Raw genomic sequence first — 13632 nt, 5'->3', positions numbered from 1 at the left:
AGCTTCAAGCTTCACCCCGTTGAAAAAGCTGTCAGGTGCCTTTCTGCACACTGCAGACTGGAACCAGGGATTGTGGGGTTTCCATTGGTCTTTCTGTCGTCTCCAGTCTGTCCATTCTCCTTATTTCTTGAGCATCCAAACGCCGTTGTGTCCAGAGACCCTATGTCCACTGGAGATTTTCTGTTCTGACTGTTCTCTGGAAACCCTGGAGATGTCTGTTGTAGAATCCCAGTAGATCAGCAGTCTGCCAAAAACTCAAGCTGGGGATGTCCCAGTCGGATCGGTCGATATCAGATCAAATGAGTGATTTTTGATTGATTGGTATAGTTTAATCCAGCCGAATACCTCACTGATTTTTAACAACTTCAGCTGCCGTCTACTGCCGTCATGAGGTGGTCCCAGACTTCAGCCTCCGTCCGTCGCTCCACAACCGGTTTTACACCACAGGCCGGCTGAAAGCTGCATCATGTGTCTGCAGAGCGGCAGGACAGTGTAGGACAGGCCTTAATGATGCATTTACACTCAGAAACTACTGCTGGGCAACGATTAAATTTGTTAATCACGATTAATCGCATACTTTTTAATTAATCGCGATTAATCGCATTATGCGCATAATACAATAATGAATTCAGAAGTACTCTGTATGATCATCCTGCCCCCAGCCGGGGACAGGGACCTTGTTTTTTATTGCAAGAATTTTGCAAAAAGCATAATTTAACAATAATTTTACAATTCATCAAATATGATTCATAATAACTTAAAAAGTTAAAATACCAAGTCTTTACCAAGATTACCACCCCCGAACCCCCAACACACACACATACACACACACACACACACACACACACACACCACCAAGAACAGAGCAGATGACAAACGGAAGTTTCTTATGAGGCCACTTCCTCAAACTTCCCTCTGTCTCCGACCCTCAGACAGAGAAGACAGCCTAAATTCAGTCACGCCAAATTGTGCCTCATACTGACCTTTATTAAGTCAGACTGTGAGTTGAAGGGAATTTTTTTTATTTTGGGTGGTGGGTTAACGCCTGATGAAAATATTTGTCGGCATTAAGGAAGCAGTGCGTTAAGGCATTATTCACGCGGTAACGTGCCCAGCCCTAAAAGAAACAGTGACAGAGTTAAGCACAGGAAGGAAGTGAAACATTTTTCAAAATAAATGTCAATGCATCCTAACAGAAATGTAATTATAAATTTCAAAATGAAAATTGATTAAGTTTTATTCTATATTTGTAATGTAGTATTAGAAACATAAATTTCAGATTGATTAAAGTATTGGATTCGGCCGATACTCAAATCTGAAAAAGTGGATCTTATCAAGAGCCAAAACAAGTGATCTTTAAAGCACCTATATCATGCAAAATCCACTTTTTTAAGGTTTTCAGCATGCCACAAAGTTGATTTCCCTTCAAAACCACCCCCAAAATGTTATTTGCCTTCATCCACATGTCTGAGTAATCTCTTCAGTCTGCTGCTCTCTACAGCAGCCCCTCCCTTCAGGGAGAAAACAGCTCGTTTGAAACTCTTCAAACCTGAGTACGTCACAAAGCTGAACTCCTCCCACCACTCTTCTCCCACCCCCCCACCCCCGCACAGACAACACCCCACTCTCCTCTGACCAGCAGCAGCTGATTCCATTTTCCACTGAGGAGACCCCCCCCCCACCCCCCCCAGGCCCTCGGCAATCAGCGTTGCTGCTTTTTGTATCTCCGATTACGGCAATAAACTTTAACCATCATCTGAAAGCAACAGTCAAGCAAGAGCAAGAGTCTGAAGGGTCTGGAGGGTCTGGAGGGTCTGGAGGGTCTGAAGGGTCTGGAGGGTCTGGAGGGTCTGGAGGGTCTGAAGGGTCTGAAGAGTCTGGAGGGTCTGGAGGGTCTGGAGGGTCTGAAGAGTCTGGAGGGTCTGGAGGGTCTGAGGGGTCTGAGGGGTCTGCGCTTGGTGAGTTTCTAACAGGAAAAGACGTTTTCGTGTGTCTTTGTGTGTAGAGAAGCTAAAGCTAAAGCGCTAAAGCTAACCCTTAGAGAAGCTAACGCATTTTGAAGCGCTGATTGGTTGAAGTAGCTGTCAGTCAAAGTCCACAGGGGGAGAGGCGGGATTTTCAGTGAAACAGAGCGTTTTCTCTTCTGGATTTCAGAATTAACCCCCCAATTTCACACAAAATGACTTTAACTTAGCACCAAAAATAAACTCTTACCACGTTAATGCCTATAATAGGGTTTGGACGAGCTAAAGAAGCAGGATACAGGTCCTTTAACTCAGACCAACAACCATGAAGGTCCAAAGCCTCTTAAACGTCATTTCTCCAACATTCTCGTGGTCAGTTTGACCTTCATCTGCTCATCTTCATCATGGCTGAACGCAGAAACGCTCCGGAGACTGGATGCTTTTCTGAGGCGTTTGAGCAGGTGTACCTCATCAATCAATGGACTTTTTTCAACTCAGGCCCTGTGAGCAGGACTGCACTGATGAATAAAGACATGAATCCTTCAACATCACTGTGCTAATCATCGACTGGAGAATAAAGGGCTGTAAATATTTGAAAGAATTACTAACATTAAAATGACTTGAAAAGAAGTAAAGACAGTGGATTGAACGGCTGATTTGTAAGCTTAGCTTTTTGTCATTTTACTTTTAGATGTCAGTATCCTCACGCCTTCAGGCCGAACACAGCCACAGGAGCTGAAATGGACTGAAAGCGTCCCGGCTAAACGACTGTCTGGGACTAGTGGGTGTATCCGTGCTGCTTGCATCGTTACGAGGCTGAACAAGGCTCAGTAAGGATCTGCTGTCTGACAGGCCTGCTCGGTGGGCTTCAAAATTACTTTTGTGTGATGGAGAAAGTGTGTTGATGAATGGATGAGTTGTGCTGATGAAAGAGCCCCGCTCCTCCTCATCCCTCAGACCAACACAGCCCTCCTCACCGTGGTCCATACACACCATGAAATCCGTCCAGCAGAAGTCTTTTCCACCAACCGGCAGCGGCCGGTAGCACACCAGGCCCGCCTCCTCCAGCGCTGGGCCTGCCTTAAGGCATGCTGGGCCGGAGCCTCCACCAGGAGAATGGATGAGGTGAGCCCAGGAGCTGTAAGCTCCACCTCCTCGGGAGACCCGGTATGTTCTCCGGGTTCTGGAGATCCTCAAGCGGTTCCTTCTACCTCCAGAGGATATTGTCACTGAAGGTCACAGGATGACCTGCCTTGTCGGCATCTTCACACTTCTGACTCCTCCTGGACTACCGGGTGGTGCTTGAGAACCTAATGAGGCCAGCTTGGAACTTTGATTCCTCAACCATCTGTCAGCCCCGGATCGCCGGTACCTGCCCTCTGGGCACCGAAAGGCCTCCTTCAGCTCGATGGCTTCCGGACCTGCTGCTGTCTCCATGTGTCCCCCCCCCAGCGTCCACCGGACTCCACGTCTCTAACTGGCTCTGGGACATTGAAGCAGTTCTCATGAAGGCGGGAGGTGAAATCCTGAGTGAATCAACTAAAACTGCGGATCACAGATTTTTGAAGGGCCGTAGAATGTTGATTTTTATGACAAGTAAACTCTCTTCTTTCATCTGGAAAAAGAATCGTTTCTCCCTTCTTCAGTTCTTTAGTAGAAGCCAGTAGTAGATAAGTTTCACTCTGCACTCTGAGTAGAAAAGGAGATAACAAGCTTTTTGTGAAAAGACAAATCAAGCAGAGACCTGACTTTGTGGGACAATGTGTTTCTTTCCCCATTACATTTTTTTTATGATTTTTTTTTTTTTTTTTTTTGTGACGATTTGACTTAAATTACAGTTCTTTCCCTTTTACACCAGACCATGTGAAAACGTCTGATGATGTCTGAAACCGATATCAGGAGCCGTATTTCCCCAAAAATTACACATCACGTCTCACTGTGTTTTTCTAAATGTTTGAACTTTCTTTTCTAAAGCTTTGACTGTCTATAAAATAAGCAAAAAAATCAGCATAAAAAAGTAGTTTTCTTAAAACCCAGTCTTCTTAAAATACAGTTTATATTAGGATATCTTCATTTGCAAAAACAATACAATACAAGACAAAAAGCCCTTTCATAAACGGCTAATCTAAGATGGGAAAAAAAAAATCTATTTTAAAATCGGCAAGCAGAAACTCCAGACAACCCACCTCTGTCTGTGTGCGTCTGCTGCTTCTCACTGCTCACCCCTCCACCAGCACACCCCTCTGCTCCCGCTGGAACGGCCGCTTGCTCAAGAGACAAGAGGGGACGGGAGTCAAGGGGACCAGAGGTCAGCAGTCAGGTCCGGATCCGAGTTCAGGGCAGCCTCGACACACTTTCCCAAAAGGTCCCTGAGGTGATCCGAGGTGATCTGAGGCCTGGATCACTGGGGCCTCTGTGACAGATCGGTGTCCTTGTTGCTGAACCGGGGTGCTTTGTTTGGACTGAGAGCGTTAATGAAATCTCCAGCTTTTCACGTGAGAGGTGTGACAGTTGATCTGTAAGTGGATGTGATCCACGTGATGCATCCAGAGGTCCGTGAAGCAGAAGATCCCTTCTGATAGCCAGGACATCACCATGGATACTGAGCAACACAGGAGGAGGGCGTGACTCCTCCTCCTGTAGGCGAGCATGTGCAGATCGAAGGCCTGATCACAGCTCCACAGATCACAGCTCCACAGATCCCAGCTCCACAGATCACAGCTCCACAGATCACAGCTCCACAGATCACAGCTCCACAGATCACAGCTCCACAGATCACAGCTCCACAGATCCCAGCCCCAGAGATCCCAGATCCCAGCCCCAGAGATCCCATCCCCAGAGATCCCAGATCACATTTGCTCTGATGTGGCCCTGGAGGAAGGGTTCCTTGGTGTAGTTGGTGACCTGGCAGACTTGTGCCTCTCAGAGCTGAGTCAGATCTGCGTCCAGCCTTCAGCCTGTGCTTCCTCGGTACAATGGAGGATATTCAGCCTTGGATTTTTATTCCTCGATTCTTCCCAGCAGCCCCGAGGCTGAGTCAGTGAGGCCTGCTGACAAAGCCCGCTCTTCTCCTGGACGGTGGGCTGTGTCCTCGTGACGGGCTTCAGCGCTTCAACACTGCTTCCTCCTGTCTTCGTGAGAGCACCAGACCTCCTGGTGACACACTGCTGTTGTATGAGATTGTGAGTCATGCAGAGACGTTCATGTGTTCTTGACGTGGTGTGTGCTGCTGGATGTGGTGTGTTGCACCGTCCTGCCGGCCTCAGAACACACTACACACACACGTGGGTCCAAAAACTTTCACAGAAAGATATCCAGTATTATCAGAGACCTCCATAGTCATGGGCTGCACCGCCCCCGCTGCAGGTATCATCAGAAGCAATACACTGCATTTCTGAGGATAAAGGTGGACTTGGCCGTGTGCCAGATCACATAGACATGGCCAACAGTCCTGGAGCCTCGTTTATGAGTGTGGGAATCATCAACTTGTACTTGTTCTGCTAAATGTGTGTAAGTTTAAGCACAGCTCTGAGCAGGCGTACGTACGCACATCGTCTGGATGTAGAATAGTGAACCTACCAGCAGAAAGCATGAAGGCAGTCAGAGCAGGTCAGACACAGCATCAGCTAGATAGGAACCGTCGTTCCGGGTGGAAGAAGCTGACGGCTACTTAGAGTACATGTTAAATACTCCTAGAAGTTTAGAGGGACGATGTGCTCTGCAGGGAAGGAGCGTATATGTATGTATGTGTGTATATATATGGTTCTGTCAGTTTCTGTGTTGGTTGTCGGCTCTGTTTTGGTGTTGTCTAGATTGAGGTTTGGGATTGTTCTTGGTTGCTTGTGGAGCGTCGACAACACTGTTTTGTATTGTGAATTTGTACATAAGTTGTGCCACCGCCCCTCCCAGATATATATATATATAAAAAAAGGAACAATATCTGGAAGCAGAGACAAAAGAACCGAAGCCCCCCCAGATCCACTCTGGGATTTCTGACATGGACTTTAATGTCAAACCATGTTTTTTCCTTGTATGAATCCTCTGATCATTACTTCTGGTTAAATTATCAGGCAGAATGCCTCCTTTTGTTGGTTTTCCTAACATTCAGGGTACCACAGAATGTTTTCTGGCTTGCTTCGCCCAGCAGACAGTGTTTCAGTTTGAGAACGGCTCTCATTCTCCTCTTTGCCATGACGCTGAAAGATGAGGAGAAAATGAATTTTAATGAAGAGGTGTGTTGTTTCCATATCTGGTTAATTTCAGCCGTTTCTGAAGGAAAATGATCCTGAAAGTTCTCCATCATGGAGAGCAGGTGGGATTTATTAACACTGATTACTGACTGGTGAGGTACGACAGGGATACACACATTTGATAATTAGAGATTTTTTTGTGTGTACACACATTGTAAATTTCATTCATGACACAGAATTTGTTCTCCTTGCAGATTGTCAGTGTGGCCCTGGGGCTGGAAGAGCAGGATTTGACTGACTGACTGTAGTTTACACTGGATCACTGCTCTGACTGACTGTAGTTTACACTGGATCACTGCTCTGACTGTAGTTTACACTGGATCACTGCTCTGACTGTAGTTTACACTGGATCACTGCTCTGACCGACTGTAGCTTACACTGGATCACTGCTCTGATTGACAGTCTGTAGTTTACACTGGATCACTGCTCTGACTGTCTGTAGTTTACACTGGATCACTGCTCTGACTGTCTGTAGTTTACACTGGATCACTGCTCTGACTGTAGTTTACACTGGATCACTGCTCTGACTGACTGTAGTTTACACTGGATCCCAGCTCTGACTGACTGTAGTTTACACTGGATCACTGCTCTGACTGTCTGTAGTTTACACTGGATCACTGCTCTGACTGTAGTTTACACTGGATCACTGCTCTGACTGACTGTAGTTTACACTGGATCACTGCTCTGACTGACTGTAGTTTACACTGGATCACTGCTCTGACCGACTGTAGTTTACACTGGATCACTGCTCTGACTGACTGTAGTTTACACTGGATCACTGCTCTGACTGACTGTAGTTTACACTGGATCACTGCTCTGACTGTCTGTAGTTTACACTGGATCACTGCTCTGACTGACTGTAGTTTACACTGGATCCCAGCTCTGACTGACTGTAGTTTACACTGGATCACTGCTCTGACTGTCTGTAGTTTACACTGGATCACTGCTCTGACTGTAGTTTACACTGGATCACTGCTCTGACTGACTGTAGTTTACACTGGATCACTGCTCTGACTGACTGTAGTTTACACTGGATCACTGCTCTGACCGACTGTAGTTTACACTGGATCACTGCTCTGACTGACTGTAGTTTACACTGGATCACTGCTCTGACTGACTGTAGTTTACACTGGATCCCAGCTCTGACTGACTGTAGTTTACACTGGATCACTGCTCTGACTGACGGTCTGTAGTTTAATAGTTTACTGGATCACGGCTCTTTGTGTTCAGTTTAAACTTCATTTTACTAAAACTGTTCCAGAATCAGAAGGAAGGTTCTGTTTGTTGAAAAAGACTCGTCTGGTTCTTGGTGTCAGAAGCTGTTTTTTTCTCCTGCTCTGTTCGTCCTTACACTTGCTGACAGTTTAATTCAGTAAGCTGGTTTGACTTCAGAATGCTGAAATCCTGTTTCCCTCCCTCCTTCCTGTGTTGTAGTGAGCTGTTGTCTCCGGACTTCACAGAGGTCTTCTACACAGCCGATGGGCAGCAGGTGACCGTGAGCAACCACAGCCAGACGGTAAGAATTAAACTCGGGCTCAGAGCGTCAACTTAAAGACCAATCACATAAAAAGCCAAAAGAAATTCAAAATGAATCTTTTTACCAGCTCTATAGCTCAAATCAGGATTGAGAGAAAATGTGGTGAGTTTTCTCCACGTAGTCCATGAATGCATGCTCCCACCTCTCATCTGTGGACCGAAAGCTCCACTGTGCTCCTGGAATAAAGGAAACTATGGATTATGAATCCCACAGAAGGTTTCAAGCAGCTTCAGTATTGCTGGAAGCTGTAGGGCTGGAGTTTCCCTCCCGGTATCAGAGCTTCTGCTGTCAGAGCATCTGAACTTTCACATTTCACCTGTCAGCCATGGTGGGAAACTCCTCTGTGACCCGGAGCCAGCCGTCCGGCAGGGGAGCAGCCTCCACTCCTCCTGTGGCTTCAGATCCAGACTGCAACCAACTCTGGGGGCAAAGGGCTCCTAACCCAGTTTAAATGTCTGTTTTCAAAGTGGGGACAAGTTTTTAAATCCACTTGGAGCTGGTCCAGGTGGGACGCGATCGATGGGCAGATGGAGCTCAGATCATCACGACAGCAGCTCTGGGCAGTGGGAACATTTCTGGGTCTCCCTCCTGGAGCTTTTTGGACCACAGCATATTTGTTTGGGGAAAAGCAGCAGTCTGTCCTGCTCCTGCAGTACCGGCCACGCCCCTGCATCCTGATTCAGTACATTAAGATACTGAGTGAAACGTATTGGACTGGAACCGATGGGGGGGGGGGGGGGGGGGGGGGGGGGAACAGCGGCAACGACCGGGAAGATCAGAGGAGAGAGCGCTCCCATCGAGCAGAAAGCCCTGCATGCAGCAGCCACAAGCTGCATTTACATACTGATAATGATCACACAACTACTACTAACAATAAAATGTAGGCTTCTCCTTTATTCATCCCACCGCAGTGGAGGAAATCCCAAAATAATTACATTCTATGGTTGTTTTTGTTTTTGTTTTTTTTGCCTTCCCTCCAATTTTCTGAGGCGCCCCCTGGTGGCCCCCCAGGGATCCGCGGCCCCCACTTTGAAAACCGCTGCTGGAGTGTCTCGTTTTTGTACGTTTTAGATGAACATGAACTCATGCCCTGAAATGATCTCAGTCTCAGCAGTGAACCTGTTCAGAAATAAAATGCTGTCCAGAGAGGGTGGTCTGCAGGCCTTCACCCAGACCACCAGACTAACGAGGTCTTCCACCTCAGTCTGTGGAGCAAGGAAGTGTTTCCAGATGTGTGGCTGGTTGTCCTCTGCTGGAGGAAGGACATGATTCCCATCATGCCGGCTGGTCTTCAGCTGATCTTGACCTGGTAATGAGCTTTGTTCTGATCAGTGGGAGCATCTGATCAGCCTCTGGCTGCTCAGAGTGATGATCATTAGTGGTGTCAGAGTCCAAATGAAATGTGACGTATTGGCTGAACGGGTTTCTCCTTTCAGGATCACTGCTTCTACCACGGCCATGTGAGAGGACATCCGGAGTCCTGGATCGCTCTGAGCACATGTGCAGGACTCAGGTACAGCTCTTTCTACCATCTCGGTAAAACACAGTGACTTCCCAAAGCATGGTCACACACACACATGGATTCTCGCTGGGGAAGTAACTGCTTTTCTGCCATGTCAGCATGCTTCTTCCTCTTTATTGTATTGTTTGTGTGATAACCACGGCAGTTCAGTATTGACTGAAATGTGACCTTCAATACTGACTAATGCCACATGTGGTGCAATATAAACCCAAATGTTGGTTTACCATCAGATAGCCAGCTGTTGAACAGCAGCAGTTTTTCGGAGAAATAAAACTAGTTTCATCAGATTTACTAAAATGAAACAAATGAATATCCTGCCAGTCGGCAGTTTTCCCTGCTAAACTCTGTTGTTATGATTCGATGACAACCAGAAAGAATTTGTACTCCTTGTCTTCCCCATCCTGTTTCTTGTTTCCAAGAACGTTGATGATGCTTCATTCAACACGTCTAACCTTGGATTCTGTCTTCAGATGATTTTCCCAATCAAACTGCTGAAAAGACTTTATGGCGCTGTAGAAATCCTTTCATTCGCTTTTGGTTTCACAGCCGCTTCATTTGTCTCTCTGTGTCCTTCAGACAGACATCAAGTGAAGACGTGACTGACTTGTTTCAGGAGAGACGTGATCCTGTCTCTGTGCTCTGCTCAGACCTGGCTCCTCACCTCGGTTTCTTCTGTCTCCGGTGTCCATCAGGGGTCTGATCTCCTTGAATTCCAGTGACACCTTCTACCTGCAGCCGGCTGGAGGTGTGGATCCTGTCCGTCACTCTCTGACGGAGGCGGGCCGGATGTCCCTGACAGGAGGACGCTGTGGACACAGCCAGCCGTCCTTCACCGCGCCCACATGGCTTCACTCCAGGGTCAGTCTGCGCTTCACCCACTGACTGACTGATTGACTGAATGATCACGGCGCGTGCGTTACGTATGCAGCTTGTTTTACTTCCTGTAAACGGTGAAGGATTTCCCTGCTGCAAACCAAAACAAAGGTTCATTTCAAAAGACCAGGGAGGTATTTTGTTATTTACCTGACAGTTTCGGCAGCTGTCAGCTGTCTTCTTCAGAGAGTCACGTGATGTTGTGGTGACGTATCTTGTCAGCTGATTTATACAGGTTTTGGCGCTATTCTCCCACTGGTGGAAGCGGGAGAACAGCGCCATCTGCAGTCCGACTTCTTGAGTACAGCATCCCAGGTGTGTGAAAGCAAAAAGGCCCCCTCATCCCGGTTCACTGTCTCGGGGGCACCACAACATCACATGACTCTCTGAAGAAGACAGCTGACAGCTGCCGAAACTGTCAGGTAAATAACAAAATACCTCCCTGGTCTTTTGAAATGAACCTTTGTTTTGGATTATAACTTGGAAGACCAATGAACCTTTTTGGACTACTGATTTCCCTGCTGGTTTTTCAGCCATGAAGTCGGTGGCAGGCCAGGTCTAGTTCCAGACAGAAGACCTGGGTGGGATTTACAGAAACATACGTTTAGAGTTAGTCAGTCCTTTCTTTGCTCTTTCCCTCTGGTTTTCTTTTCATGATGTGTTGGTGTTTCACTTTGAAAAGTCAGGAATCCATCTTCAGATCACTCTGGAGAGGATCAGACTGAGCTAAAGACAACGGTCCACTGAACACTTGGCGTGAAAGCTTCAGCTGGACGGGCTGCCGCTTTGTTCCACCGAAGCATCGTTCTGGACTGATGCTTATTTTCATTTCAGTGAGGTTTTCAGCTGGAGGCTGCCGCGGTACGAGCTTTACTGACTGCTGTTCATAGAACACAAACACAACATGAGAACAACAGGATGGAGGGAAATGGTTCGTCCTTCATTTCCTTCTAGAACTGATTTCAGAGTTTCCTGACAAATGAAGAATCCTCGTGAAGTGTTTCTACAATTCTACAATTTCATTTAGCAGACGCTTTAGTCCAAAGCGACGTACAACACAAGCAAGAAAACAGACATAAGAAAGAAAGAAACCATTAGTAAACGCTTCCAGTGCGATTGGTCAATGGAGTTGCCATCAATTTGCAGAAGAGGAGCCACTACCCCCCCCCCCCCCCCCCCCCCCCTTTTTTTTTTTTGTGTCAACTTAGTCAGTGGTACATAAGTGCTGGGTTTTAGACCACCTGACCTATTCTTCCCCAAAGATGGGGTCGGATTAGGTCCCTAGGTGTTCTCTGAACAGTTGAGTCTTCAATTGTCTCTTGAAAGTAGAAAGAGACTCGGCAGAACCAGAGTCTGGTAGTTTGTTCCAACATGTGGGAACAACAGAGGAGAAGAGTCTGGCTGGAGGTTCAGAGCTGGACTGGAGGCTCCAGGCGTCTCTCACATGCAGAGCGAAGAGGGCGTGAAGGAGAGTAGACCTGGATCAGGGAGTCCAGGTTTCTCTGAACGCTTTAGACACCAAGCTTCGTCCCAACACGCCACTTTCTGAAAAACATAACAGGAACCGCAGCTTGTGTCACCGGACCATCTGTGGAGCAAATAATCCCACAGCCAACAGCAGAAGGGCTGTGCTTAGACACCAAGGTCACGCCAAGGTCACGCCAAGGTCACGCCAAGGTCACACCAAGGTCACACCAAGGTCAGCGCTGCTTCCAGACCTGGTTTAATAAGGTCCTCTACAAAGCATTAACAGACCAGAACGAGACCATGGGCGGCTCCAGGTGAAGACTGGAGTGTGGTCTTGGCTCCACTTCCTGTTTGTGTTCCTCACGTCGCTCCGAGCCCAGCAGAGAACGCCCAGTTTGATCACAAGATGAAGGAAAGTCAAGACGGCTCAAAGTCAAAGCTGTAGGAAAACCTGGAGAAACAAGAGATGCAGAACCATGTGAGCAGCAGGTTCTGTTGACAGGAACTGGCTCTTTCTCTGCTGTTTCACCAAGGAAAACCTGAGACAGCTCCACCTGCAGGAAGGCAGAAGTATGACTTTTAATTTGCAGGTTGTTCTGTCACACTGCAGTGGAAGTAGTTTTATTTCTGAAGGAGAACCCTGCAGAACCAGGATCAGAGGAGGAGAACCCTGCAGAACCAGGCTCAGAGGAGGAGAACCCTGCAGAACCAGGCTCAGAGGAGGAGAACCCTGCAGAACCAGGCTCAGAGGAGGAGAACCCTGCAGAACCAGGCTCAGAGGAGGAGAACCCTGCAGAACCAGGCTCAGAGGAGGAGAACCCTGCAGAACCAGGCTCAGAGGAGGAAAACCCTGCAGAACCAGGCTCAGAGGAGGAAAACCCTGCAGAACCAGGCTCAGAGGAGGAAAACCCTGCAGAACCAGGCTCAGAGGAGGAGAACCCTGCAGAACCAGGCTCAGAGGAGGAAAACCCTGCAGAACCAGGCTCAGAGGAGGAAAACCCTGCAGAACCAGGCTCAGAGGAGGAAAACCCTGCAGAACCAGGCTCAGAGGAGGAGAACCCTGCAGAACCAGGCTCAGAGGAGGAGAACCCTGCAGAACCAGGCCCAGAGGAGGAGAACCCTGCAGAACCAGGCTCAGAGGAGGAGAACCCTGCAGAACCAGGCTCAGAGGAGGAGAACCCTGCAGAACCAGGCTCAGAGGAGGAGAACCCTGCAGAACCAGGCTCAGAGGAGGAGAACCCTGCAGAACCAGGCTCACAGGAGGAGAACCCTGCAGAACCAGGCTCAGAGGAGGAGAACCCTGCAGAACCAGGCTCAGAGGAGGAGAACCCTGCAGAACCAGGCTCAGAGGAGGACAACCCTGCAGAACCAGGCTCAGAGGAGGAGAACCCTGCAGAACCAGGCTCAGAGGAGAACCCTGCAGAACCAGGCTCAGAGGAGGAGAACCCTGCAGAACCAGGCTCAGAGGAGGAGAACCCTGCAGAACCAGACTCAGAGGAGGAGAACCCTGCAGAACCAGGCTCAGAGGAGAACCCTGCAGAACCAGGCTCAGAGGAGAACCCTGCAGAACCAGGCTCAGAGGAGGAGAACCCTGCAGAACCAGACTCAGAGGAGGAGAACCCTGCAGAACCAGGCTCAGAGGAGAACCCTGCAGAACCAGGCTCAGAGCAGAACCCTGCAGAACCAGGCTCAGAGGAGGAGAACCCTGCAGAACCAGGCTCAGAGGAGAACCCTGCAGAACCAGGCTCAGAGGAGGAGAACCCTGCAGAACCAGGCCCAGAGGAGGAGAACCCTGCAGAACCAGGCTCAGAGGAGAACCCTGCAGAACCAGGCTCAGAGGAGGAGAACCCTGCAGAACCAGGCTCAGAGGAGGAGAACCCTGCAGAACCAGGCTCACAGGAGGAGAACCCTGCAGAACCAGGCTCAGAGGAGGAGAACCCTGCAGAACCAGGCTCAGAGGAGGAGAACCCTGCAGAACCAGGCTCAGAGGAGGACAACCCTGCAGAACCAGGCTCAGAG

The 13632-nt window shown here is 48.5% G+C and overlaps 1 protein-coding gene across 2 annotated transcripts in view; it reads left to right on the top strand.

Annotated features, from left to right (window-relative positions):
- The window catches only part of adam19a (ADAM metallopeptidase domain 19a), a 72680-nt gene that overhangs the window by 26509 nt on the left and 32539 nt on the right, over positions 1 to 13632 (top strand). For both annotated transcript variants that reach the window (XM_030083920.1, XM_030083913.1), the window contains exons 4-6: positions 7649 to 7730; positions 9188 to 9264; positions 9966 to 10131. In XM_030083920.1, the coding sequence (XP_029939780.1) occupies positions 7649 to 7730; positions 9188 to 9264; positions 9966 to 10131 (325 nt within the window). The remainder of the gene's footprint in view (positions 1 to 7648; positions 7731 to 9187; positions 9265 to 9965; positions 10132 to 13632) is intronic.

This window comes from Salarias fasciatus, chromosome 3 (assembly GCF_902148845.1).
Source record: "Salarias fasciatus chromosome 3, fSalaFa1.1, whole genome shotgun sequence".
Lineage (NCBI taxonomy): Eukaryota > Metazoa > Chordata > Actinopteri > Blenniiformes > Blenniidae > Salarias > Salarias fasciatus.
Note: the sequence above shows the minus strand (reverse complement) of the source record. Positions and strands in the feature narration are given on the sequence as shown.